Source organism: Phyllobates terribilis, unplaced genomic scaffold (genome assembly GCF_046119375.1).
Source record: "Phyllobates terribilis strain yellow unplaced genomic scaffold, ASM4611937v1 Scaffold_1__5_contigs__length_1240528914, whole genome shotgun sequence".
NCBI lineage: Eukaryota > Metazoa > Chordata > Amphibia > Anura > Dendrobatidae > Phyllobates > Phyllobates terribilis.
Genome location: NW_027362761.1, coordinates 1191547258 through 1191575169, shown reverse-complemented (window position 1 = coordinate 1191575169; position 27912 = coordinate 1191547258). Strand labels below are relative to the sequence as shown.

Below are 27912 nucleotides of genomic sequence, written 5' to 3'. Positions count from 1 at the left end.
AAGTGACGTCAGCACGGTGCCTTGCCAGCAAGTGGGAGGATTGAAAGTGCCAGTAAATGGGCGGAGCTTGAGGTAAACGTGACGTGAGTGTAGAATGTTGAGGCGGAGCCAGGAGAGGTTGTCAATCTAATATGGGCGGGTCCAGCCGCTACCTATGATCCAATCCAGCGATGTGTGAGAGGAGTCAGTACTTATCTGTCAGTCTAAAGTGCGTGGGCGGAGCTCCTAGTAATCTGGCAACAGCCGTCAGCTAGTTATCAATGTGTGGGCGGAGCTATCAGAATATAGCCTTAATATGGGCGGGGCATTCTAAATACTACTCTCGTATGTGGGCGGGGCCAAAAGAATCCGCCGCTTTGTGGGTGGAGCCAGTTTTTCTCCATTTTCAGCAGCGCTGCTTGCTGTCAGTGACCGGAGCTGGAGCTTGTGTTACCACAACCACTAGGAGTGAGCGGTTATATGACGCCATTATATGTATTCCCTTCTGCTTTGTCTGCAGGATCTGAATAATAGAAAGATATGTAACCAATCAAGCCACAGCAGCACAGAGGATTTCAGCAGAGGAGCCTGCCGCTTGACCAGTCCGGTTATGTGAGTACAGAGGAGGTAGGAGGGAATGTATAAGGGGACTGGGGTGGAGGAAATACGTGGGAGCAGATTGTTACCAGCAGCACAGAGGATTTCAGGAGAGCACTTTTGACACCAATGCGATGAAGATGTTTCGCTTCATTTCTAAATAAAGTTTTATTGAAGATTCACAGATGGGACCGAAAATTGTGTAAAAAGTGCCCACGACCACCACTGGGTGGCGCTGCTCGTACAAGTGACCCTCAGGGGCAGGCCCAGTGCTGAGCGCTGACATACCTCATGCGTCCAGCAGGTGGCAGCATGGCACAGCGGATGGAGGGGCCATAACACTTTGTACCTTATCACTGGGGGGGGCGCAGGATGAGGAGACCCAGGTGAATAGAATATTGTTTAACCCCTTCGCTCCCCTCCTTTTTTCCTCTTTGAGGACTGTAGATAGATAAACGTCTTTACAGGACACTTTTAATTTTAGTAAAAAATCAAATATTTTTTTGCCAATTGGATGGAATGGAACTGATTTTAGTAATGTGCATCCCTGGGGACCCCCATAGTGCAGCAGGTCGCCCCCCCCCCACCGCTGGAGTCTACACTGAGCTCCATTGTTAGATATGTGCGGTGGGCTCCCCCTACTGGCAGACAGCAGACGTGCACAGACACAGATGACACCATTATTACCAGATGTGGACTTTATTTCCTATGTCCCGTTATTAACCCCCTCAGCGCCATCCACAGCGAAAATAACACGGAAATTATTTACGGAAAATCTCAGGAAAATGGAGAAGGCGACGAGCGAGGAAACAGCGGAGGTCTGTGTCTTCATGTTGACAAATGCTGGATCCTAGAGAACGGCGGATGAGGAATGTCCCGTAAGTCCCAGACGGAAATCAAACATAGCGATCCGTGCCCCCGGGAGGGTGAACGATGTGAGGGGATGGTAGAGAGGCGCGGCCGGAGTCCGGGGCGAAACGTGGAGAGTGATAACATTATAACCTGTCACTTCTTCTGCAGCTGTCTCGCCAGCACATCCGCCTGCAAGAAAGCAAAATGGAGGGTCAGAATACAGGGGGTGGGAACATTTTTATTTTTTGGAGTGCAGCTCCCGAGCTCGCCCCATACACCCGCACCCTGTCAAGAAGGGGTTAGGAGTGAATCCTATATGATTTTCTTTGACCATCCGATAATCCAGAATATTTAATAATCCAACTAATGCTGAATTAACCCCCTCCTGACAGAGAATCATAGAATCATAGAATGGTAGAGTTGGAAGGGACCTCCTGGGTCATCTGGTCCAACCCCCTGCTCAAAGCAGGATTCACTAGATCATCTCAGACAGATGTCTGTCCAGCCTCTGTTTGAAGACGTCCATTGAAGGGGAACTCACCACCTCTCGTGGCAGCCTGTTCCACTCATTAATCACCCTAACTGTCAAAAAGTTTTTTCTAATATCTAATCTGTGTCTCCTCCCATTTAGTTTCATCCCATTGCTTCTAGTCTTTCCTTGTGCAAATGAGAATAAAGATGATCCTTCTACAATGTGACAGCCCTTGACATATTTGTAGACAGCTATTAAGTCTCCTCTCAGTCTTCTTTTTTGCAAGCTAAACATTCCCAAATCCTGCAACCGTTCCTCATAGGACATGGTTTGCAGACCAGTCACCATTCTGGTCGCTCTTCTCTGAACTTGCTCCAGTTTGTCGATGTCTTTTTTAAAATGTGGTGCCCAAAACTGTACACAGTATTCCAGATGAGGTCTGACCAAAGAGGAGTAAAGACCGATAATGACTTCACGTGATCTAGACTGTATGCTTCTGTTAATACATCCCAGAATTGTATTTGCACATCTGATTTCCAGTCCCCGTGTTACACAGCTGGCCTCTGCAGAAACAGGAGCTAGATCCGATTGCTGCTGATTAGCCATTTAAATGCTGCTATCAATCACTGACAGCAGCATTTTGCCTGTGCGATCACTGAGAGCTGATGGGTTTTCTGAAGCCCCCTATGGCTTGCTGAAGCTCATCATGGCTGCCATCTTTGTCCTCCCATGAAGCCCCAAACTGTGGCCAAGCTTCATAGAAGAACCTCACTCTGCCTGTATACTGTAGTATTGTACCACCTAGTACAAGCGATCAATCGCATGTTCAATTCCCCAGGCCTATGGGGACTAAAAAAATGTAAAAAAAAAAGTCAAATAAAACCACAAAAAAATATATGTATAAATGTGCTGTAACTCTGGCAATTCTTTTCATTTACAAGAATGAGGCACTGCGATGGGCACGGCCTGCGCGCCCTCATATGCTAACCTCTTTCTGGGTAAACATTGGACAGTTCTCAAAACTGAGCAACTTTACGACCCAGTATATCTGCCACTCCTCTGATGACAGCGAGACGTTCTAAGAACCTGAAGGACCTCCTAGTTAAAAGTCATTATACACCAGCAATGACTAATTTTTTCGGGTGTGAGGGTCCCTCTAAAGGCTTCTTTCCGTGCGATCACTGTCTTCCTGCATCATTACCCTTCGCTGCTCCTCATTTGATTCTGCCAATGGATCGCGTCGGTTTTCCATCAAGCAATATAATATGTATTAGTATTTATGTTGTATATTATGCCACATGTGGATGCCCGAAAATCTGTCAGGTTAACAACTAGAGAACTACGCGTCAGGATTCGGGAGCATGTGAAGGATATTGGTGCGGCCAAGACAGCGACCGACATCTCAGACCTCAAAACAATTCCACGCCACTTCTTGACGCATCATGACTGTAACCCCAAAGTCTCTCAAAGTTAGTTATTTTATGTTTCTTTAATCTTGTAGCCTTGCTTCAGACCTGGAGTGCCCATGCCTGCTGGAGTGCCCATGCCTGCTGGAGTGCCCATGCCTATTGGAGTGCCCATGCCTGCTGGAGTGCCCATGCCTGCTGGAGTGCCCATGCCTATTGGAGTGCCCATGCCTGCTGGAGTGCCCATGCCTGCTGGAGTGCCCATGCCTATTGGAGTGCCCATGCCTGCGGGAGTGCCCATGCCTGCTGGAGTGCCCATGTGCATTGATCTTACAAACAATTGTGTGAGCGGATCTAGGAAGAGGGATGACTCTTGTGGATATGGACATCATATTATCATGTTCCCCACCACCCTGGATGATAATGGACCACGGAGCTGTATACATATGATTTTTATAGTTTTCGTAGGTTATTTGTGGGTACCCAGGTCGGTTACACGGATCTAGTTCATGGATAGCCTCATGTTTTATCCAGTTTGAATGGATGCCCTGTCCCCTTTAAAGATCTGGCATACTTACCTGCTTCGATTATCTGGTGTGCGCGTGCTCCTTTACCTGCTTAGCATCCCCGCTCGCGTCCTGGCATCTCTAGGTGGGTGTGCGCATATCCAGGGCCCCTAGGCAACGCGTCTGCGCTCCCGACCATGGGCATAATCCTGACAGCCTGCGACGGGCGGACAGCGCTTGCAGGTATCGGCACATGCGCCGTGCAGCCGGTGATCGATTTGCCGTAAATGCACATGTGACCTTGGTCATGTGCTTAAAAGGTCCTGCAGGGCGTTCATTCATTAGCACACTCTACTGCCCTCTTGATGAAGATTCAGAAACGCGCGTTGGGAGCTGAGTTTCACCCAAAGGTCTTACGGCCTACATGGCGATGATTGATTGTTTTTTGATGTGAGGGATTCTCTTCTAACTTAGACAGGAGGTCCTGCAGTTTACAGTTTGAGTGGTCGTCCACCATTATCAAGTGAAATCCTCCTGGCTAATCCTTCAGTCTTTCTTGTATCATATTCTGATACCAGCCGTTCAGTGGAATCCTCCCTCTTTTGTTTTTGTCTTTCTTGTGGAAACTCCATTATTTGGTCTGTCATTTTTATGATCTATTACTGATTTTTAAATGTTTTTGTACTAATATTTTTCATCTTCCAAAAATCTCCCTTTGTTCTCCTTGTTCGTGATATTGCAGGAGTGGATTTCTGTACATTTATTTATGTCATTCCCACCTCCCTTTTTTTTTGGGCTTTGTATGGCTTAAAGGGGACGTTATTTAATAATGAGCCTGGCTCTCAAGTTTCTATATATATGTGTGTTGTAGCAAAGCCAGGTAGGCTAGGGTTAAATCTTAGCTCTTCTGGCTCTGATTATTTTCACATAGCTGGCCCTGAGTATAACCAGGCTAGGTGTTCACCTTAGTCAGTCAGCTGGGGAGGCTGACCAGAGTAGATGAGTCTTGGATCTAAAGAGAGAGATAAGCCAGAATCACTCTCTGAGTAGAGACTGCACAGGCTGTGTGCACCAAACTGCAAGTATCACTTGTTCCTATGCACAATGGTTATTTTTTCTGACCGGATTGGGACTAGCTCAGGCGTGTATGAGTAGCCAGGGTCTATTTTGCTTAATTAGCGCCTGGACAAAGCCGGGACTTATGTTTATGGTTTAGTTTGGTACTGTGCAACCAGTGAAAAATAAACATCACATTGTTGTGATGCAAGGATCTAGTGCCTACCTGAGAGAGTGAACCCCTACAATTGGTGGAGAATGCGGGCATGAAGTCCCAGAGAGCACAGGCAATTGCAGTGTAAAAACTGAATCTCCTGGGTATCGGCAGCTACAGCATTGCAAATACAGTCTGAAAGCATGGAGGAGCTTGTTAATCCAACTGGACCAGGTGCAGGAGCAAATACAGCAGCAGCAGCAGACCCAACAGGAAACCAACAAACTCCTGATACAGCAGTTGCTGCTGTTACAGCAGGTTCATCAGCAGCAGATGGCCCTCCTGGCACAAACTGTCCAGGCCCAGGAGATGGCACCACCCGCCTGCCAAAGTGAAGGTAGCCGGGTGAGGTGAACAGTACGGGAGGCCTTACAGAAGATGACTCTGGAGGATGATGTTAAGGCTTTCCCAACTGTCTTTGAGGAGGTGGCAGACAGAGAGAAACTGCGGCCAGAGCAATGGGCGTGGGTCCTAGCGCCATACCTCACTGGGAAACCGCAGAAAGCGTACTACGACCTTGCCTTCAGGATGCCAAGGAGTACGACAAACTGAAGCCGGAGATTATGGCACGTTTGGGCGTCACCCTGGCAGTCCAGGCACAACGGGTGCACCTCTGGCCCTATCAAAGACACAAACCTCCCCGGACCCAGATGTTACACCTGTTGCAAAAATGTCTGAAGCCCGATACCCACTCTCCAGCACAGATGGAGGAAAGAGCGGTAGTGGATCGGTTTATCGGCTCACTACCTAAATCCATGCAAAGCTGGGTTGCCTAAGGAGATCCCCAGAATGCAGATGATCTTGTGAGCCTGGTGGAAAGATACTTGGCCATGGAGAACTCCCTGAGCAATCAAGGAAGCCTGAGGTCACATTTCTGGGAGACCCAAAAGAAAAAGCCCAAGGCCGTGTCTGAGGGGAACACAAAGACTTAGGGGGGGTCAGAACCAGGTACCAGGTTCAAAGGTTACAACTCCTACCATTATCTGTTGGAGATGTCGAGTCCCGGGTCATAGATCAGCCATTTGTCCCTTGACCTCGAAGCCGATGGACTGCAGCCTAGGCCAGGGCTACTCCTACTTTGCCTACCCTGCCTGCAATGCTGTTCCTCATCCTGGAGAGGGGCCTCAGACATGCCAGGTGACTGTGAACGGTGTCCAAATGACAGGACTTCTGGACTCAGGGAGTTTGGTTACCCTGGCAAGGGACACACTACCACATGTGCTAATCCCTGGGAAAGGGGTGGAGGTAAGATTTATCCATGGAGATGCCAAGAACTAACCCATTGCTTAGGTTGAAGTACGCACAGACTGCGGTTCCTTGTCCCACCAAGTGGGAGTGGTCAAGGACTTGTTGCATTCTATTGTTATTGGACGTGAATTTTTTTAGGACTTATGGGCTGAAGTTGTAGCACCCAATAGTCCAGTATGCCGTCAGGAGTCGCTATGGTAACAAAGTCACATAATGTAAATAGAGAATTTCCATTCATGGTACTGGTTGGCAAGTAGAGTGAGGAAAGATCACATGAAGCGAATATCCTTGAGCCGGAGCAGTCCCAAGACAATTTTGGGACTGCCCAGCTCAGACACTTAACAGTAAAAGGCCTCTGGAAAATGTAAATGCGGTTCCCCAGGAGCCACGTACCGATAGTCGGTTTCCGCAAGGGGCCAGGTGAAGGGACAGATAAAAAGGCGCCTCCTCATGACTCATGATGAAAAATCCAGGCGGCATAACCGGTCGGCTTAAGTGAGATAAAAAAGTACCTGATCCTCAGGCTTAAATTTAGTGCGCACAAGAGAGAGCAAGTTCCTTACCCAGTTACAGGGACCCTATTAGGTGGCAGAAAAGGTGGAAGAGGTCAACTATACAGTACACTGTCCAGGGAAAAGGAAGACCTTTCCTATATTGTGGCAACCTACTAAAACCTTAGAAGGGTAGGGATCTACCCGAAACTCTTGCTAATTGGCCTGCTCAGAAGCCAACCTTGCGTGTGTCAAAGTGACAGGAACTTTGCCGCCGTCCAAAAATCAGCACAGCCGAAAATCGGTACCCAAAAATAGGGGCAGGTTCTTTGAGGTACTTGGTCACACTCGTGTCATCAAGTATGAGCCTCACGATCGGGTCAGTTTAAAGCCCTGTAGGCTCTATGTGTTGGCAGATGGCACCCAGCCATCGGCTTTGGGCAGAGGGGGAGGGTATGTAGCAATGCCAGGCTGGCTATGTTCATCTAAGTCAGTCAGCTGGTGGGAAGCTGACCAGAGTGGATTTGTGATGGAGCTAAAGATAGGGACAAGCCAGAATCTGTCTCTAAGAAGAGACTGCTCTTTCTGGCAGCGGTACACAGAGACACAAAGTCTTTATGGGAAACAGGAAAACTTATTACTGTTCATACACCTCCAGTTAATGAACAGAAAACAGCCTCTTCTGCAGCATCAGAGTTAGCAAAGAAACAAAAACAATCCACATGGCAGAACAATGTCCATCAATACGGGCTCACCCGTGTTACAATTAAGGTCACTCCTAGTCAGCATCCAGACAAAACTGACCAGCAAATTATTGGTCTTTCCACCTTTACTCCCAGACCATTATGTAGCAGCTCAGCTGCACTTTTATATCAGCTGTCCCTCCTGGATTGGAGGATTGGAACAACCAGTCACGCCCAGCTCTTCCAGTCATTCCTAAAACCTGGACCCACAATCCAGGATCATTAAAAAATCCTCTCAGCACTATCAGTGCCAGAGCCTTCTTACCAGGTTTCCCATCACCGAGGCTAGCCACCTCGATGATACATATCTCCCATACAGGATCTTGCCAGCTGTTTTCTTCCAATATAGTATATACCGTATATAATTGTGTGTATAAGCCGACTTTTTCAGCACATTTTTTAGGCTGAAAAAGCCCCCTTCGGCTTATACTCAAGTATATACTTACTGTGTATATATATATATTCTGTAAGTATATATCGACTGTGGAGGGTGGTGGACGGGGTTGCGGAGGAGCGGTGCACAGGCAGTAGCCGGCTGCTGCAGCTACCACGTGTGCCCGCTGCTAAAGATAATTAATATTCACTCTTCTCCACACCATTCATTTTCTTTAATAGCGCACACTGTAGCCACAGCCGCCGATTCCTGCTGCGACTCAGCGATCTTCTGTGCCAGCTGTTAGAGAGTATGAATATTCACTTTTCTCCATTTCCATGGGCATGGAGAAGAGTGAATATTCATTCTCTTTAGTAGTGGGCACAGAGGATTGCTGAACCGCAGCAGGAGCTGTGGCAGCTGCTGACACTGCGCGCTATTAATGAAAATGCATATTCACTCCTCTCCACACCCATAGTCCCCTCAGCGTCTGAGGGCGCATGGCAGTGACGTCATGCACTGCTCAGATCCTGAGATCAGCTGCTGGCAGCACAGGACGCAGATCTGGAGCAGAGGGAAGGAAGGTGAGTAGAAGTGTTTCTTTTTTTCATGTGTGCAGTGATAGGGGGCCATGGATACCAGGATAGGGGGGCCATGCATACCAGGTTTGGGGATAAGGGGTCCATGCATACCAGGACAGGGGTTCATGCATACCAGAACATGGGTCCATGCATACCAGGATTGGGTATGAGGGGTCCATGCATACCAGGACAGGGGTCCGTGCATACCAAGACAGGGGTCCGTGCATACCAAGACAGGGGTCCGTGCATACCAAGATTGGGGATGAGTGGGCCATGCATACCAGGATTGGGGGGGGATGAGTGGGCAATGCATACCAGGATTGGGGGATGAGAAGGCATGCATACCAGGATTGGGGGATGAGGGGGCCATGCATACCAGGATTGAGGAAGAGGGGGCCATGCATACCAGGATTGGGCATCAGGGGCCATGCTTACCAGGATTGGGGGATGAGGGGTCTATTCATACCAGGATTGGGGAATGAGGGGTCCATGCATACCAGGTTTGGGGGATAAGGAGTCCATGCATTCCAGGATTGGGGCATGAGGGGTCCATGCATACCAGGATTGGGGGATGAGGGGTCCATGCATACCAGGATTGGGGAATGAGGGGTCCATGCATACCAGGATTGGGCAAGAGGGGTCCATGCATACCAGGATTGGGCAAGAGGGGTCCATGCATACCAGGATTGGGCAAGAGGGGTCCATGCATACCAGGATTGGGCAAGAGGGGGCCATGCATACCAGGATGGGGAAATTTACCAGTAGCTGCTGCATTTCCCACCCTAGGCTTATTACTCAAGTCAATAAGTTTTCCCATTTTTTTGTGATAAAATTAGGTGCCTCTGCTTATACTCGAGTCGGCTTATACTTGAGTATATATTTTATGTATTGAGTATATATGGTAATAATATATAATATTTTTTAAATAGTAACATCTGAAGCACTCCCTTTTTCCCCCTTAAAAAAAAGAGGAAAAAATTACATTTTTGGTAATGCCGCATCTAGAAAAAGTCCAATCTATTGAAATATAAAATTAATCAGACCGAACCATGAAGAGAAAAAAAATTAAAACTCCAGGATGACAGTTTTTTAGTTGCCGCAATTCCCTAAAAAAATATAATAAAAACATCATATGTGACCCAGAATGGTATGAATAAAAACATCAGCTTGCCACGCTAACTACAAGCCCTCGCACAGGTCCATTGATGAAAAAATTAAAATGTAATGGGTCTCAGAAAATTGTGAAAATTATTTTTATATATACTGTATATTTATTTATTTTTCCAAATTTTAGAATTTTTTTTTCACCACTTAAAAAAGTTATGGCTCTCAGGAAAAGGGGAGGAAAAAAGGAGTTAAAATAATTTGACAACATCCCTGCTGTATCCCATACGGTAGATTCTCACCAATATGTTCTTTAGCAGGTTTTTCCTGGAGTTCCTGAGATAAGCGCACTCCTCTCCTTCACACAACTTAATTTCTTCTGAGATCTGAAGACAAAATGGAGATAGTGACAAAAAGCAAAACCCGCATACATTTATCCTAATAACTGAAGCGGTCATATATCTTTTCAGAGAAATCTGCTTCTTTCTCCACTTATGAGCCACTTCTTCCCCTCTCTCCCTGCCTGCTGAACTTATCAGTCACCCTGAAATATTGCTAGTGTCATCTCGTTATGACAAGATGAACTGCCAGCTTACTGAGGGATCAGCTTACAGCTGTGTATTGAGATGGGAGGATCAGAATGAGAGAAGAACTGACACACAGACGCAGCTGCTTGTTTGTCTCACCCTAGAGCTGCACTCACAGCTACACTGCTCTGTAGTGGTGTATAATGTCCTCCATGCTGCTGCTGCTTCTGAACATGTGCAACATAGATACAAGATGAACTGCCAGCTCACTGAGGGATCAGCTTACAGTGGCCTATTGAAAGAGGAGGATTGGAATGAGAGAAGAACAGACACACAGACTGTGGAGCTGCTTGTTTGTTTTACCCCTGTGCTGGATTCACAGCTACACTGCTCATTACTGATATATAATTTTCTCCACGGTGCTGCTTCTTCTGTACACGTGCAACATAGAGACAGGCGAGCAGGAATCCCTCATGTTTGTGTGATCTGTGTATGGCAGACATCATAGAAGTGAGTCACCCCCCAACTAGCTCAGAGACCACTGAGAATTAGACATCGAACCTTCAGAGGGAAAAAGAGGCTATTCCAATCTAGACTAGTTATCGCCCATTCACTGGATATACGATCATTGTTAGATCGGCTCCACTCAGTTCCTCTTGGCTGAGGTCTCGCAGCCCAGGAGAGTGGGGAACACAAGTCACCCCATTCTAGTCATTGCTGGGGGGGGATCCAGGCAGTGGGACGCACACCAATGTAACAGTTGTCATCTATCCAGTGTAGAGGGAATTATTTATTTACACCAGGATATCCCTTTAAAGAGCACTTCCACCTGACTCCCCTTGTATCTAGACACATGCTTTGTATAGTTAGCAACCAGTGTCAGGCGGCTGCTGCTGAGGCAAATAATGTGCATTTATCAAAAGGCCGAAATGCCTGTCATAAAAGCCGTGATCACGACTGGGCCCGTGTGGGAGGGGGGCCGCCGACACCAGCACCTATCTCAGCTGGATGTGCATCCGAGAAGGCACATTCAGCTGAATTGTATTGCAGCTGGGTCATTATAACAGTTTGAGGGTCATTATACCAGTATTGGGGTCATTATACCAAGATGGGTCCCAGGATTGGGGTCATTCTACCTGGATGGGGGATATTATTCAAGAAGAGACCAGGACAAGGGAGATTATCACAGAAAGGGGCCAGGACAGGCGACATTATTACAGGATGGGGACCAGTATGGGGGATATTATTACAGAAAGGGGTCAGGACAGGGACATTATTACAGGATGGGGGCCAGTATAGGTGATATTACAGAAAGAGGTCAGGACGGGGGACATTATTAAAAGATGGGGGCAAGTTCGGGGGATATTATTACAGAAAGGGGTCAGGACGGAGGACATTATTACAGAAAGGGGTCAGGATGGGTGACATTATTACAGGATGGGGGCCAGTACGGGGGACATTGTTACTGAAAGGGGTCAGGACAGGGGACATTATTACAGGATGGGGGTCAGTACGGGGGATATTATTACAGAAAGGGGTCAGGACGGGGAACATTAATACAGGATGGGGGCCAGCATGGAGGCTATTACTACAGAAAGGGGTCAGGATGGGGGACATTATTACAGAAAGGGGTCAGGACTGGGGGACATTATTACAGAAAGGGGCCAGTACAGAGGATATTATTACAGAAAGGGGCCAGGACGGGGAATATTATTACAAAAAGGGGTCAGGTTAGGGGACATTATTACAGAAAGGGGCCAGTACAGAGGATATTATTACAGAAAGGAGTCAGGATGAGGGATATTATTACAGAAATGGAACATTATTTCATGGAGGGTGAAAACAAATAGGATCTTCATAGGATCTAGGATGCTACAAGGACCCAAACATCTGACCAACATGCAGGTGGGGGCCCAGGTCCAATTGTTGCATCAGAGCATAGCAAATTCTAGTTACACCGCCACTGTATATAGAAAATACTAGTCACAGATATTACTGGTCATAGTTGATATATTATTATTATTATTATTATTAGTCATATTTCAATGACAAACAAAATTCCAACATTGAATTTAAACAGTTAATGCTCAGGGTGCAGTATCTTGCACGTTGCTCGGGGTGTGGTATATATGACGTTGCATGGGGTACAGTATATAGGATGTCCCTTGGGGTGCAGAATAGAAGACGTTGCTCAGGATGCGGTATTATACAGTGGGGGGAAATAAGTATTTGATCCCTTGCAGTTTTTGTAAGTTTGCCCACTGACAAAGACATGAACAGTCTATAATTTTAAGGGTAGGTTAATTTTAACATTGAGAGATAGAATATCCCAAAAAAATCAAGAAAATCACTTTGTATAAATTTGATACATTTATTTGTATTTTGCAGTGAGAAATAAGTATTTGATCCCCTACAAACCATTATGAGTTCTGGCTCCTACAGACCAGTTAGACGCTCCTAATCAACTCGTTACCTGCATTAAAGACAGCTGTCTTACATAGTCACCTGTATAAAAGACGCCTGTCCACTGACTCCATTAATCAGTCAGACTCTAACCTCTACAACATGGGCAAGACCAAAGAGCTTTCTAAGGATGTCAGGGACAAGATCATAGACCTGCACAAAGCTGGAATGGGCTACAAAACCATAAGTAAGAGGCTGGGTGAGAAAGAGACAACTGTTGGTGCAATAGTAAGAAAATGGAAAAATACAAAATGACTGTCAATCGACATCGATCTGGGGCACCATGCAAAATCTCACCTCGTGGGGTATCCTTGATCATGAGGAAGGTGAGAGATCAGCCTAAAACTACACAGCGGGAACTTGCAATGATCTCAAGGCATCTGGGACCACAGTCACCAAGAAAACCATTGGAAACATATTACGCCTTAAAGTTTTAAAATCCTGCAGTGCCCACAAGGTCCTCCTGCTCAAGAAGGCACATGTGCCGGCCCGTCTGAAGTTTACCAATGAACACCTGGATGATTCTGTGGGTTATTGGGAGAAGGTGCTGTGGTCAGATGAGACAAAAATTGAGCTCTTTGGCATTAACTCAACTCGCCGTGTTTGGAGGAAGAAGGATGAGTACAACCCTAAGAACATCGTCCCAACCGTGAAGCATGGTGGGGGAAACATTATACTTTGGGGCTGTTTTCTGCAAAGGGGACATGACGACTGCACCGTACTGAAGGGAAGATGGATGGGGTCATGCTTCGTGAGATTTTGGCCAACAACCTCCTTCCCTCAGTAAGAGCATTGAAGATGAGTCATGGCTGGTTCTTCCAGCAAGACAATGACCCAAAACATACAGCAGAGGCAACAAAGGAGTGACTCAAAAAGAAGCACAGTAAGGTCATGGAGTGGCCTAGCCAGTCTCCAGACCTTAATCTCATAGAAAACTTATGGAGGAAGTTGAAGCTCCGAGTTGCCAAGCGACAACCTCAAAATCTGAATGATTTATAGATGATCTGCAAAGAGGAGTGGACCAAAACTCCTCCTGACATGTGCACAACCCTCATCATCAACTACAAAAAACGTCTGACTGCTGTGCTCGCCAACAAGGGTTTTGCCACCAAGTATTAAGTGTTGTTTGCCAGAGGGATCAAATACTTATTTCTCACTGCAAAATGCAAATAATTTTATCTAATTTATACAATGTGATTTTCTTGATTTTTTTTTGGATATTCTATCTCTCAATGTAAAAATTAACCTACCCTTAAAATTATAGACTGTTCATGTCTTTGTCAGTGGGCAAACTTACAAAAACAACAAGGGATCAAATACTTATTTCCCCCACTGTATGACGTCGCTTGGAGTGCGGTATATAGGACGTACCTCTGGTGAAGCAGGCATGTCCAGCTCCCTCTTGCCTCCCGGGTACCAGCCATGAGACCAGTGCTGGCCGTGTGACAGCTGTGTACTGACTGCTATCAGGACGAGGAGGAGGAGGACCAGGTGGCTCTGGAAGGCCATGGGTCTGGTTATGATCGCAGTTCACAGAACTGGGTCTGGGAATAAATATAATGATGAAGATGTTCACATTTTACACAGTAAAGATGGCGATACAATACTGGCAGCCATTATGAAAATATTTCCATTAGTACTACCGATGCAACTCCTGCTATTAACACTGCTGCTATTACTAATACTGCTACTTCTAGTGCTACTCTTAATACTGCTGTTGCTACTACCAGTGCTACTATTAATAGTTCTAATACTATGAGAACTGCCGCTATTAGTACTGCTCCTGTTACTACTGCTGCTACTAGTTCAGCTCCTGTTACTAATGCTGCTATTAGTTCTGCTCCTGTTACTACTGCTGCTATTGGTACTGCTCCTGTTACTACTGCTGCTACTAGTTCAGCTCCTGTTAATACTGCTGCTACTAGTTCAGCTCCTGTTACTAATGCTGCTATTAGTTCTGCTCCTGTTACTACTGCTGCTTTTAGTACTGCTCCTGTTACTACTGCTGCTATTGGTACTGCTCCTGTTACTACTGCTGCTATTAGTTCTGCTCCTGTTACTACTGTTGCTATTAGTTCTGCTCCTGTTACTACTGCTGCTATTGATAATGCTGCTATTAGTTCTGTTCCTGTTATTACTGCTGCTATTAGTACTGCTCTGTTACTACTGCTGCTATTACTTCTGCTCTTGTTACTACTGCTGCTATTAGTTCTGCTCCTGTTACTACTGCTGCTATTAGTATTGCTCCTGTTACTACTGCTGCTATTAGTTCTGCTCCTGTTACTACTGTTGCTATTAGTTCTGCTCCTGTTACTACTGCTGCTATTGATACTGCTGCTATTAGTTCTGCTCCTGTTACTACTGCTGCTATTAGTACTGCTCCTGTTACTACTGCTGCTATTAGTTCTGCTCCTGTTACTACTGTTGCTATTAGTTCTGCTCCTGTTACTACTGCTGCTATTGATACTGCTGCTATTAGTTCTGCTCCTGTTATTACTGCTGCTATTAGTACTGCTCTGTTACTACTGCTGCTATTACTTCTGCTCCTGTTACTACTGCTGCTATTAGTTTTGCTCCTGTTACTACTACTGCTATTACTACTGTTCCTGTTACTACTGCTGCTATTAGTACTGCTCCTTTTACTAATGCTGCTATTAGTACTGCTCTTGTTACTACTGCTGCTATTAGTACTGTTCCTGTTACTACAGCTGCTATTAGTACTGCTCTTGTTACTACTGATGCTATTAGTTCTGCTCCTGTTACTACTGCTGCTATTAGTACTGCTCATGTTACTACTGCTGCTATTAGTACTGCTCCTGTTACTATTGCTGCTATTACTACTGCTCCTGTTACTAATGCTGCTTTTAGTACTGCTCATGTTACTAATGCTGCTTTTAGTACTGCTCCTGTTACTAATGCTGCTATTAGTTCTGCTCCTGTTACTACTGCTGCTTTTAGTACTGCTCCTGTTACTACTCCTGCTTTTAGTACTGCTCCTGTTACTACTCCTGCTATTAGTACTGCTCCTGTTACTACTGCTGCTATTAGTTCTGCTCCGGTTACTACTGCTGCTATTAGCACTGCTCCTGTTACTACTGCTGCTATTAGCACTGCTCCTGTTACTACTGCTGCTATTAGCACTGCTCCTGTTACTACTGCTGCTATTAGTTCTGCTCCTGTTACTACTGCTGCTATTAGTTCTGCTCCTGTTACTACTGCTGATATTAGTTCTGCTCCTGTTACTACTGCTGCTATTAGTACTGCTCCTGTTACTACTGCTGCTATTAGTTCTGATCCTGTTACTACTGCTGCTATTAGTACTGCTCCTGTTACCACTGCTACTGTTAATACTGCTGCTACTACTGTTACTCCTACTCGTGCTATTTCAACTATTACTGCTGCTGCTATGACCACTATTGCTAGTACTACTTGTAATGCTACAATTGCTGCTACCGTTGCTCCTATTCCTTCTGCTGTTAGTCACTCCTGCTGCTGATATAGTAAATGACATCCAGAAATACAGAAAATGGTTAAAAAAAAGTTAGAGAAAAAAATATTCGAAGTAAAATAAAGAAAAAAAAACTGACTTTTGTTTCCTTTATTAATTTGCGTCTGCAATGATCCACACGATAGAGCAAACACTTTATCGCACTACAAGAAACCGGTCTGCTAAAAAATGCTATTTCCCTGCAGAAATGGTGGTGATCCGCAGAGAAATCGTGTTTTTAACCCTGTGCAGCTGCTTACAGGGAAATAATGAAGTTTTCTTCTCCCTGCTGCCACTCATCTCTGATCGTGACAAACTCAACTCTGCTACATCTGTGCATCATGGATGACAAGTAACTGACACCCTATGTAGTATTGCCCAAGCTGTGATTCTCCAGCCACTGCATGACTACTACTCCCGACTGTCAGGGTATGCTGTGAGTTGTAGTCCTGCAGCAGGTTGGGTGTTAATATCTCCAGCTGATGACGCGGCGCAGCATTACCTAATTGTCGCCTTCTGACCTGACACGTATCATCTCCACTAACAAATGACATCGATCATTCGTTCCCTAAAACGTCTGGCGCCTGAACGTCTCCTTGTGACCCCCCCCAGGACTGCGCCGGCATCACGCTGTGGAGTGGGGTGGGCAATACATCATTAACTCACTGACCTAATACTGCAGAACTGCGACAGTTCTATAGAATTATACAGAACAAACAACCCAATATTTAAAGGGAACCATGTGTACAGCCAGAAAGGCAACGGCCAGCTTCTAACACAATCTCACTTTTAAAACTGTGTGTAGTCTCCACTAGGGGGAGCTCAGGAGCTTACAGCATACTGGCCTATTATTATACCTCTATCCAGCTCCCCCTGGTGGTGGCTACAGGTAGTAATCATTTTATCATTTAACCATGAAGTTATACAAAGGATTTCGGGATCAGTATCAGAAAAATTAGGTTTTAACCACGAAAATAAAAGAAATAAGCCCTAAATACAACAAAATGTGGACAATTATTTGATGATCTGGTGCCAATACTGTCACAAACACATTACCAAGCATCCAGTCCCTGCAATATCAATCTCACCAACTGAATAAAAAGCTATTGGGGATGTAGCAGAGCTGAATGTGTTATTCACCTATTTCTCCATTGCAAATGACAAACTCGGCTCTGCTGCATCTGCGTTACACAATAGTGTCACTGGCGCTTATTTTTCGGTTCTTTGCAGCTTTTTTTCATCCTGTTATGTTCGCTTTTTTTGAACCTTTTATTATGGATTTTCACTTCAGTCCCTGATTGTTTTTTAATGCAATTTCCATAACACTTCTCATGTTCTGTTATTTCCTAGGAAGTTTTGGCGTCACATTGTAAATGTGATCATTGCTCAGACAGGTATATACATGGAGATTATATCCCTTAAAGGGCCCCTGTCACCGATACTCAATGGGGACAACTGCTGGGTGAACAGATGTACTGGAAAAAGTTTAAAAAAACTGGTGAAAAAAAAAAGCCATTTCACCATTGTTTTGGAGTATAGTTTTGACAGCGTTTATTGTGCATTAAAAATTGCCTGGTGACGTGATTCTCCCAGTCAGTACGATTACGGCGATACCAAACATGAAGGGTTTTTTATTAGTCCTCATAGGGGATTGTTGATTTCAAACAAAGGGACCCAACTACTTCAATCAGCAGCAAATGGGGGGTAAAACAACAGCGATCGATGTATAACAAATATACAAGGGGTTAAAATGATTGCTGCCTGCAGCCACCACTAGGGGGAGCTTATGTATTCTTCTTCAAGAGCATCAAACCTGCTCTATTAAATTAAATGGGGATCGAGCTGCAATACCGCACACAACCTGTGGACAGTGGTGGCGCTGTTTTTGAAACTTGCTGCCAGACACCTCTGAAGACTATTGGCGTGGACGGGTAGGTAATTGTAGGGTCTCTTAGGATGGCAGATTAGAATGACAGGGGCCATCTGACCAGTTCATTATTAATATGTCGGATATTCTTCAACTTTCTGATCAATTTGTATTATATCCTCACCGAGACAAGACCTCTGCCGGCTGTCACAGAATGGAAACAAACCCTCATCCAAATACTGTCTACAGCTGAGCATTTTCTGCGGAGTTTCAGTCTGTGAAGAGTAAAACCTTGTTCACACGCTGCATTTTTTCTGGGGTAAAAAATGCAGCGTTTTAAAGTACTGGCAAAGTGAATGAGATCTCATGCGCACACTGCTTATTCCATGCAGATTTCAATGTAATTTTTTAATCTGCAACTTTATAAACAGCGTGTTTCACCAGCAGAATAGTGAGTGCAGCTCTGGAGTATAATACAGGATGTAACTCAGGATCAGTAATGTAATGTATGTACACAGTGACTGCACCAGCAGAATAGTGAGTGCAGCTCTGGAGTATAATACAGGATGTAACTCAGGATCAGTACAGGATCAGTAATGTAATGTATGTACACAGTGACTGCACCAGCAGAATAGAGAGTGCAGCTCTGGGGTATAATACAGGAGGTAACTCAGGATCAGTACAGGATCAGTAATGTAATGTATGTACACAGTGACTGCACCAGCAGAATAGTGAGTGCAGCTCTGGAGTATAATACAGGATGTAACTCAGGATCAGTACAGGATCAGTAATGTAATGTATGTACACAGTGACTGCACCAGCAGAATAGTGAGTGCAGCTCTGGGGTATAATACAGGATGTAACTCAGGATCAGTAATGTAATGTATGTACACAGTGACTGCACCAGCAGAATAGAGAGTGCAGCTCTGGGGTATAATACAGGAGGTAACTCAGGATCAGTACAGGATCAGTAATGTAATGTATGTACACAGTGACTGCACCAGCAGAATAGTGAGTGCAGCTCTGGAGTATAATACAGGATGTAACTCAGGATCAGTACAGGATCAGTAATGTAATGTATGTACACAGTGACTGCACCAGCAAAATAGTGAGTGCAGCTCTGGAGTATAATACAGGATGTAACTCAGGATCAGTAATGTAATGTATGTACACAGTGACTGCACCAGCAGAATAGTGAGTGCAGCTCTGGAGCATAATACAGGATGTAATTCAGGATCAGTAATGTAATGTATGTACACAGTGACTGCACCAGCAGAATAGTGAGTGCAGCTCTGGAGTATAATACAGGATGTAACTCAGGATCAGTACAGGATCAGTAATGTAATGTATGTACACAGTGACTGCACCAGCAAAATAGTGAGTGCAGCTCTGGAGTATAATACAGGATGTAACTCAGGATCAGTACAGGATCAGTAATGTAATGTATGTACCCAGTGACTGCACCAGCAGAATAGTGAGTGCAGCTCTGGAGTATAATACAGGAGGTAACTCAGGATCAGTACTGTAATGTATGTACACAGTGACTGCACCAGCAGAATAGTGAGTGCAGCTCTGGAGTATAATACAGGAGGTAACTCAGGATCAGTACAGGATCAGTAATGTAATGTATGTACACAGTGACTGCACCAGCAGAATAGTGAGTGCAGCTCTGGAGTATAATACAGGATGTAACTCAGGATCAGTACAGGATCAGTAATGTAATGTATGTACCCAGTGACTGCACCAGCAGAATAGTGAGTGCAGCTCTGGAGTATAATACAGGATGTAACTCAGGATCAGTACAGGATCAGTAATGAAATGTATGTACCCAGTGACTGCACCAGCAGAATAGTGAGTGCAGCTCTGGAGTATAATACAGGATGTAACTCAGGATCAGTACAGGATCAGTAATGTAATGTATGTACACAGTGACTGCACCAGCAAAATAGTGAGTGCAGCTCTGGAGTATAATACAGGATGTAACTCAGGATCAGTACAAGAACAGTAATGTAATGTATGTACACAGTGACTGCACCAGCCGAATAGTGAGTGCAGCTCTGGAGTATAATACAGGATGTAACTCAGGATCAGTACAGGATCAGTAATGTAATGTATGTACACAGTGACTGCACCAGCAGAATAGTGAGTGCAGCTCTGTAGGATAATACAGGATATAACTCAGGATCAGTAATGTAATGTATGTACACAGTGACTGCACCAGCAGAATAGTGAGTGCAGCTCTGGAGCATAATACAGGATGTAACTCAGGATCAGTACAGGATCAGTAATGTAATGTATGTACACAGTGACTGCACCAGCAGAATAGTGAGTGCAGCTCTGGAGCATAATACAGGATGTAATTCAGGATCAGTAATGTAATGTATGTACACAGTGACTGCACCAGCAGAATAGTGAGTGCAGCTCTGGAGCATAATACAGGATGTAATTCAGGATCAGTAATGTAATGTATGTACACAGTGACTGCACCAGCAGAATAGTGAGTGCAGCTCTGGAGTATAATACAGGATGTAACTCAGGATCAGTACAGGATCAGTAATGTAATGTATGTACCCAGTGACTGCACCAGCAGAATAGTGAGTGCAGCTCTGGAGTATAATACAGGATGTAACTCAGGATCAGTACAGGATCAGTAATGTAATGTATGTACCCAGTGACTGCACCAGCAGAATAGTGAGTGCAGCTCTGGAGTATAATGCAGGATGTAACTCAGGATCAGTAATGTAATGTATGTACACAGTGACTGCACCAGCAGAATAGTGAGTGCAGCTCTGGAGTATAATACAGGATGTAACTCAGGATCAGTACAGGATCAGTAATGTAATGTATGTACCCAGTGACTGCACCAGCAGAATAGTGAGTGCAGCTCTGGAGTATAATGCAGGATGTAACTCAGGATCAGTAATGTAATGTATGTACACAGTGACTGCACCAGCAGAATAGTGAGTGCAGCTCTGGAGTATAATACAGGATGTAACTCAGGATCAGTACAGGATCAGTAATGTAATGTATGTACACAGTGACTGCACCAGCAGAATAGTGAGTGCAGCTCTGGAGTATAATACAGGATATAACTCAGGATCAGTACAGGATCAGTAATGTAATGTATGTACACAGTGACTGCACCAGCAGAATAGTGAGTGCAGCTCTGGAGTATAATACAGGATGTAACTCAGGATCAGTACAGGATCAGTAATGTATGCAGTGACTGCACCTGCAGAATAGTGAGTGCAGCTCTGGAGTATAATACAGGATGTAACTCAGGATCAGTACAGGATCAGTAATGTAATGTATGTACCCAGTGACTGCACCAGCAGAATAGTGAGTGCAGCTCTGGAGTATAATACAGGATGTAACTCAGGATCAGTAATGTAATGTATGTACACAGTGACTGCACCAGCAGAATAGTGAGTGACTCTAGTGATTATAGAGACTCTATAATCTCCGAGCCCCATATACCGTGCAGACGCCTCCACTCCACATCATACACCTTCATCTGCTCTAGCAGATGCAGCAGAGGTTAGTTTGTCGCTTGGTACAATCAGGGTGTACAAAAGTGCGTTCAAATTCTAATGATGTAGTAGAGCCGAGTTTGTTATTCTGCTCAGTTCCTGCTCCTATCATGATTCTAATGATGTAGTAGAGCCGAGTTTGTTATTCTGCTCATATCATGATTCTAATGATGTAGTAGAGCCGAGTTTGTTATTCTGCTCATATCATGATTCTAATGATGTTGTAGGGCCGAGTTTGTTATCCTGCTCAGTTCCTGCCCCTATCATGATTCTGGTGATGTTGCAGAGCTGAATTTGTCACTTGGCACAACTATTAATCTGAACAGTTAGCACAATGTGCAAAATATAAAATTTAATGGCATCTATATAAGTAGAGATGTAGCAGAGCTGAGTTTGTCCTTATGTAAAACTCATGTTGATATCACTCTGTTAGGAAGGATCTTTTTAGGAAAACTAGTAAGTTCATGGCAGATCTTTAATAAACGGCTGGGACCCCACTGATGTGGACAATGGGGGTCCCCAACCCGCTGTTTCTGCAAGTCCAATACAAGTCTATGGACAGAACTGTATAGGCGGAACAGCGGCAGAGCTGAGTTTGTGGTAATTACCGCACTTTGCTACTAGAGAAATAGGAAAAAGAATGCTAAGTTCTCTGAAAAATTAAAAGTTATCAAAATGCCCAAAAAAAAGAAAAAAGTTTAGACCCGACCACATCCGTATATTACATATGTAGCAGAGCTGAGTTTGTCATTGCTACGTAACACGATGGTTTTCTGGGTCTTTTCAAAATAATAAACACTTAGAAATCACGGTCATATGATGACATCATGTAGCAGAGCTGACTTTGTGATGGACCCGTCCTGTTGTCGTATTACACAATATTAGTGATCTTTCCAAATCAATGGAGGAAAAAATACCAATTGTCTTGAATCACAACAGAAAAATATTATAAGAAATGTTTGCCGCTAAGATGCAGCAGAGCCGAGTTTGTCACTGTAAAATTCGCCTCATATTTCTGTCCTAAGGACACGGAATTAACTGCGATTTCATATAGGATAAAGTATCACAGTTAACAAAAGGATGAGATCAGTAACACACTCAGCTCTGCTATATCTGTATACTATCTAGCAGTGGCAGAAGTCAATGACATGCAGTAAGGTGGGCAGCAGGGGGCAGCAGAGGGCACGTACCTTGCAGGTGTCTGCTTAGATCCTCCAGACTTCTCTGAGTGCTGAGCACTTGCCCTGGGTATTTATACCTCCCCTGCGCGGTATCGAGGACGACATCCCGGGATCTGCCTTCTGCTGACGTCTGGGGTCTGACTAGTGACACCACCAGGTCTAAGTCACAGCACATGCCATCACATCTCTGGCTGGTGGGGGGCTCCAGTGTGCGCCCCCCTGTTACATCTGGAGTGTGCAACAATTTTAATAGGAGCAGAAAATCCTGGGAAATAAAGCTGCAAATTCTGTATATGTGAATATGGAGCAACACTAGACAAAAACAGCTCCTGATTCCCTGAAATAGATCATTCTGTCCAAATGCAAAGATTGAGATGATTCTACAAAGCACCGAAATAAAGATTCATTATCCAATGCTGAACAGTTCTGTCACATCATATACAAATATATAATCTATTTTAATACTGTATCCTACGTATAAGAATATAACTACTATAATACTGCCCCTATGTACAAGAATATAACTACTATAATACTGCTCCTATGTACAAGAATATTACTACTATAATACTGCTCCTATGTACAAGAATATAACTACTATAATACTGCTCCTATGTACAAGAATATAACTACTATAATACTGCTCCTATGTACAAGAATATAACTACTATAATACTGCCCCTATGTACAAAAATATAACTACTATAATACTGCTCCTATGTACAAGAATATAACTACTATAATACTGCCCCTATGTACAAGAATATAACTACTATAATACTGCTCCTATGTACAAGAATATAACTACTATAATACTGCCCCCTATGTACAAGAATATAACTTCTATAATACTGCCCCTATGTACAAGAATATAACTACTATAATACTGCCCCTATGTACAAGAATATAACTACTATAATACTGCTCCTATGTACAAGAATATAACTACTATAATACTGCCCCCTATGTACAAGAATATAACTTCTATAATACTGCCCCTATGTACAAGAATATAACTACTATAATACTGCCCCTATGTACAAGAATATAACTACTATAATACTGCCCCTATGTACAAGAATATAACTACTATAATACTGCTCCTATGTACAAGAATATAATTACTACAATACTGCCCCTATGTACAAGAATATAACTACTATAATACTGCCCCTATGTACAATAATATAGCTACTATAATACTGCCCCTATGTACAAGAATATAACTACTATAATACTGCCCCTATGTACAAGAATATAACTACTATAATACTGCCCCTATGTACAAGAATATAACTACTATAATACTGCTCCTATGTACAAGAATATAATTACTACAATACTGCCCCTATGTACAAGACTATAACTGCTATAATACTGCCCCTATGTACAAGAATATAGCTACTATAATACTGCCCCTATGTACAAGAATATAGCTACTATAATACTGCCTCCTATGTACAAGAATATAACTACTATAATACTGCCCCTATGTACAGGAATATAACTACTATAATACTGCCCCTATGTACAAGAATATAACTACTATAATACTGCTCCTATGTACAAGAATATAACTACTATAATACTGCTCCCATGTACAAGAATATAACTACTATAATACTGCCCCTATGTACAGGAATATAACTACTATAATACTGCCCCCTATGTACAAGAATATAACTACTATAATACTGCCCCTATGTACAAGAATATAACAACTATAATACTGCCCCTATGTACAGGAATATAACTACTATAATACTGCTCCCTATGTACAAGAATATAACTACTATAATACTGCCCCTATGTACAGGAATATAACTACTATAATACTGCCCCTATGTACAGGAATATAACTACTATAATACTGCTCCCTATGTACAAGAATATAACTACTATAATACTGCCCCTATGTACAAGAATATAACTACTATAATACTGCCCCTATGTACAAGAATATAACTACTATAATACTGCCCCTATGTACAGGAATATAACTACTATAATACTGCTCCCTATGTACAAGAATATAACTACTATAATACTGCCCCTATGTGCAAGAATATAACTACTATAATACTGCTCCCTATGTACAAGAATATAACTACTATAATACTGCCCCCTATGTACAAGAATATAACTACTATAATACTGCTCCTATGTACAAGAATATAACTACTATAATACTGCCCCTATGTACAAGAATATAACTACTATAATACTGCTCACTATGTACAAGAATATAACTACTATAATACTGCCCCTATGTACAGGAATATAACTACTATAATACTGCTCGCTATGTACAAGAATATAACTACTATAATACTGCTCCCTATGTACAAGAATATAACTACTATAATACTGCCCCTATGTACAGGAATATAACTACTATAATACTGCTTCCTATGTACAAGAATATAACTACTATAATACTGCCCCTATGTACAAGAATATAACTACTATAATACTGCCCCCCTATGTACAAGAATGTAACTACAATAATAGTTCCCCTATGTACAAGAATATAACTACTATAATACTGCCCCCTATGTACAAGAATATAACTACTATAATACTGCCCCCTATGTACAAGAATATAACTACTATAATACTGCTCCTATGTACAGGAATATAACTAATATAATACTGCCCCTATGTACAAGAATATAACTACTATAATACTGCCCCTATGTACAAAAATATAACTACTATAATACTGCCCCTATGTACAAGAATATAACTACTATAATACTGCCTCCTATGTACAAGAATATAACTACTATAATACTGCTCCTATGTACCAGAATATAACTACTATAATACTGCGCCCTATGAACAAGAATATAACTACTATAATACTGCCCCTATGTACAAGAATATAACTACTATAATACTGCCCCTATGTGCAAGAATATAACTACTATAATACTGCCCCAATGTACAAGAATATAACTACTATAATACTGCTCCTATGTACAAGAATATAACTACTATAATACTGCTGCTATGTACAAGAATATAACTACTATAATACTGCCCCCTATGAACAATAATATAACTACTATAATACTGCTCCTATGTACAAGAATATAGCTACTATAATACTGCTGCTATGTACAAGAATATAACTACTATAATACTGCTCCTATGTACAAGAATATAACTACTATAATACTGCCCCTATGTACAAAAATATAACTACTATAATACTGCCCCTATGTACAAGAATATAACTACTATAATACTGTCCCCTATGTACAAGAATATAATTACTATAATACTGCCTCCTATGTACAAGAATATAACTACTATAATACTGCTGCTATGTACAAGAATATAACTACTATAATACTGCTGCTATGTACAAGAATATAACTACTATAATACTGCACCTATGTACAAGAATATAACAAGCATAATACTGCCCTCTTTGTACAAGAATAAATCTACTATAATACTGCTCCTATGTACAAGAATATTACTACTATAATACTGCTCCTATGTACAAGAATATAACTACTATAATACTGCTCCTATGTACAAGAATATAACTACTATAATACTGCTGCTATGTACAAGAATATAACTACTATAATACTGCCCCTATGTACAAGAATATAACTACTATAATACTGCTCACTATGTACAAGAATATAACTACTATAATACTGCCCCTATGTACAGGAATATAACTACTATAATACTGCTCGCTATGTACAAGAATATAACTACTATAATACTGCTCCCTATGTACAAGAATATAACTACTATAATACTGCCCCTATGTACAGGAATATAACTACTATAATACTGCTTCCTATGTACAAGAATATAACTACTATAATACTGCCCCTATGTACAAGAATATAACTACTATAATACTGCCCCCCTATGTACAAGAATGTAACTACAATAATAGTTCCCCTATGTACAAGAATATAACTACTATAATACTGCCCCCTATGTACAAGAATATAACTACTATAATACTGCCCCCTATGTACAAGAATATAACTACTATAATACTGCTCCTATGTACAGGAATATAACTAATATAATACTGCCCCTATGTACAAGAATATAACTACTATAATACTGCCCCTATGTACAAAAATATAACTACTATAATACTGCCCCTATGTACAAGAATATAACTACTATAATACTGCCTCCTATGTACAAGAATATAACTACTATAATACTGCTCCTATGTACCAGAATATAACTACTATAATACTGCGCCCTATGAACAAGAATATAACTACTATAATACTGCCCCTATGTACAAGAATATAACTACTATAATACTGCCCCTATGTGCAAGAATATAACTACTATAATACTGCCCCAATGTACAAGAATATAACTACTATAATACTGCTCCTATGTACAAGAATATAACTACTATAATACTGCTGCTATGTACAAGAATATAACTACTATAATACTGCCCCCTATGAACAATAATATAACTACTATAATACTGCTCCTATGTACAAGAATATAGCTACTATAATACTGCTGCTATGTACAAGAATATAACTACTATAATACTGCTCCTATGTACAAGAATATAACTACTATAATACTGCCCCTATGTACAAAAATATAACTACTATAATACTGCCCCTATGTACAAGAATATAACTACTATAATACTGTCCCCTATGTACAAGAATATAATTACTATAATACTGCCTCCTATGTACAAGAATATAACTACTATAATACTGCTGCTATGTACAAGAATATAACTACTATAATACTGCTGCTATGTACAAGAATATAACTACTATAATACTGCACCTATGTACAAGAATATAACAAGCATAATACTGCCCTCTTTGTACAAGAATAAATCTACTATAATACTGCTCCTATGTACAAGAATATTACTACTATAATACTGCTCCTATGTACAAGAATATAACTACTATAATACTGCTCCTATGTACAAGAATATAACTACTATAATACTGCTGCTATGTACAAGAATATAACTACTATAATACTGCCCCCTATGAACAAGAATATAACTACTATAATACTGCTCCTATGTACAAGAATATAGCTACTATAATACAGCTGCTATGTACAAGAATATAACTACTATAATACTGCTCCTATGTACAAGAATATAACTACTATAATACTGCCCCTATGTACAAGAATATAACTACTATAATACTGCCCCTATGTACAAGAATATAACTACTATAATACTGTCCC

The 27912-nt window shown here is 42.4% G+C and overlaps 1 protein-coding gene and 1 long non-coding RNA gene across 2 annotated transcripts; one reads left to right on the top strand and one right to left on the bottom strand.

Moving 5' to 3' along the window:
• Positions 1 to 1220: 1220 nt before the first annotated feature.
• On the top strand, positions 1221 to 12403 carry LOC141164038 (uncharacterized). The gene is made up of 3 exons (XR_012250827.1): positions 1221 to 1454; positions 3402 to 6327; positions 9943 to 12403. It is a non-coding gene; the product is annotated as an uncharacterized lncRNA (long non-coding RNA).
• LOC141164028 (progonadoliberin-2) lies at positions 1257 to 22809 on the bottom strand. The gene is made up of 4 exons (XM_073649198.1): positions 22687 to 22809; positions 13984 to 14156; positions 9925 to 10008; positions 1257 to 1617 (listed from the first exon to the last, which is right to left on the bottom strand). Exons 2-4 carry the CDS (start codon positions 14119 to 14121, stop codon positions 1582 to 1584), a joined length of 258 nt encoding a protein of 85 aa, XP_073505299.1. The 5' UTR covers positions 14122 to 14156; positions 22687 to 22809; the 3' UTR covers positions 1257 to 1581.
• Positions 22810 to 27912: the final 5103 nt, after the last annotated feature.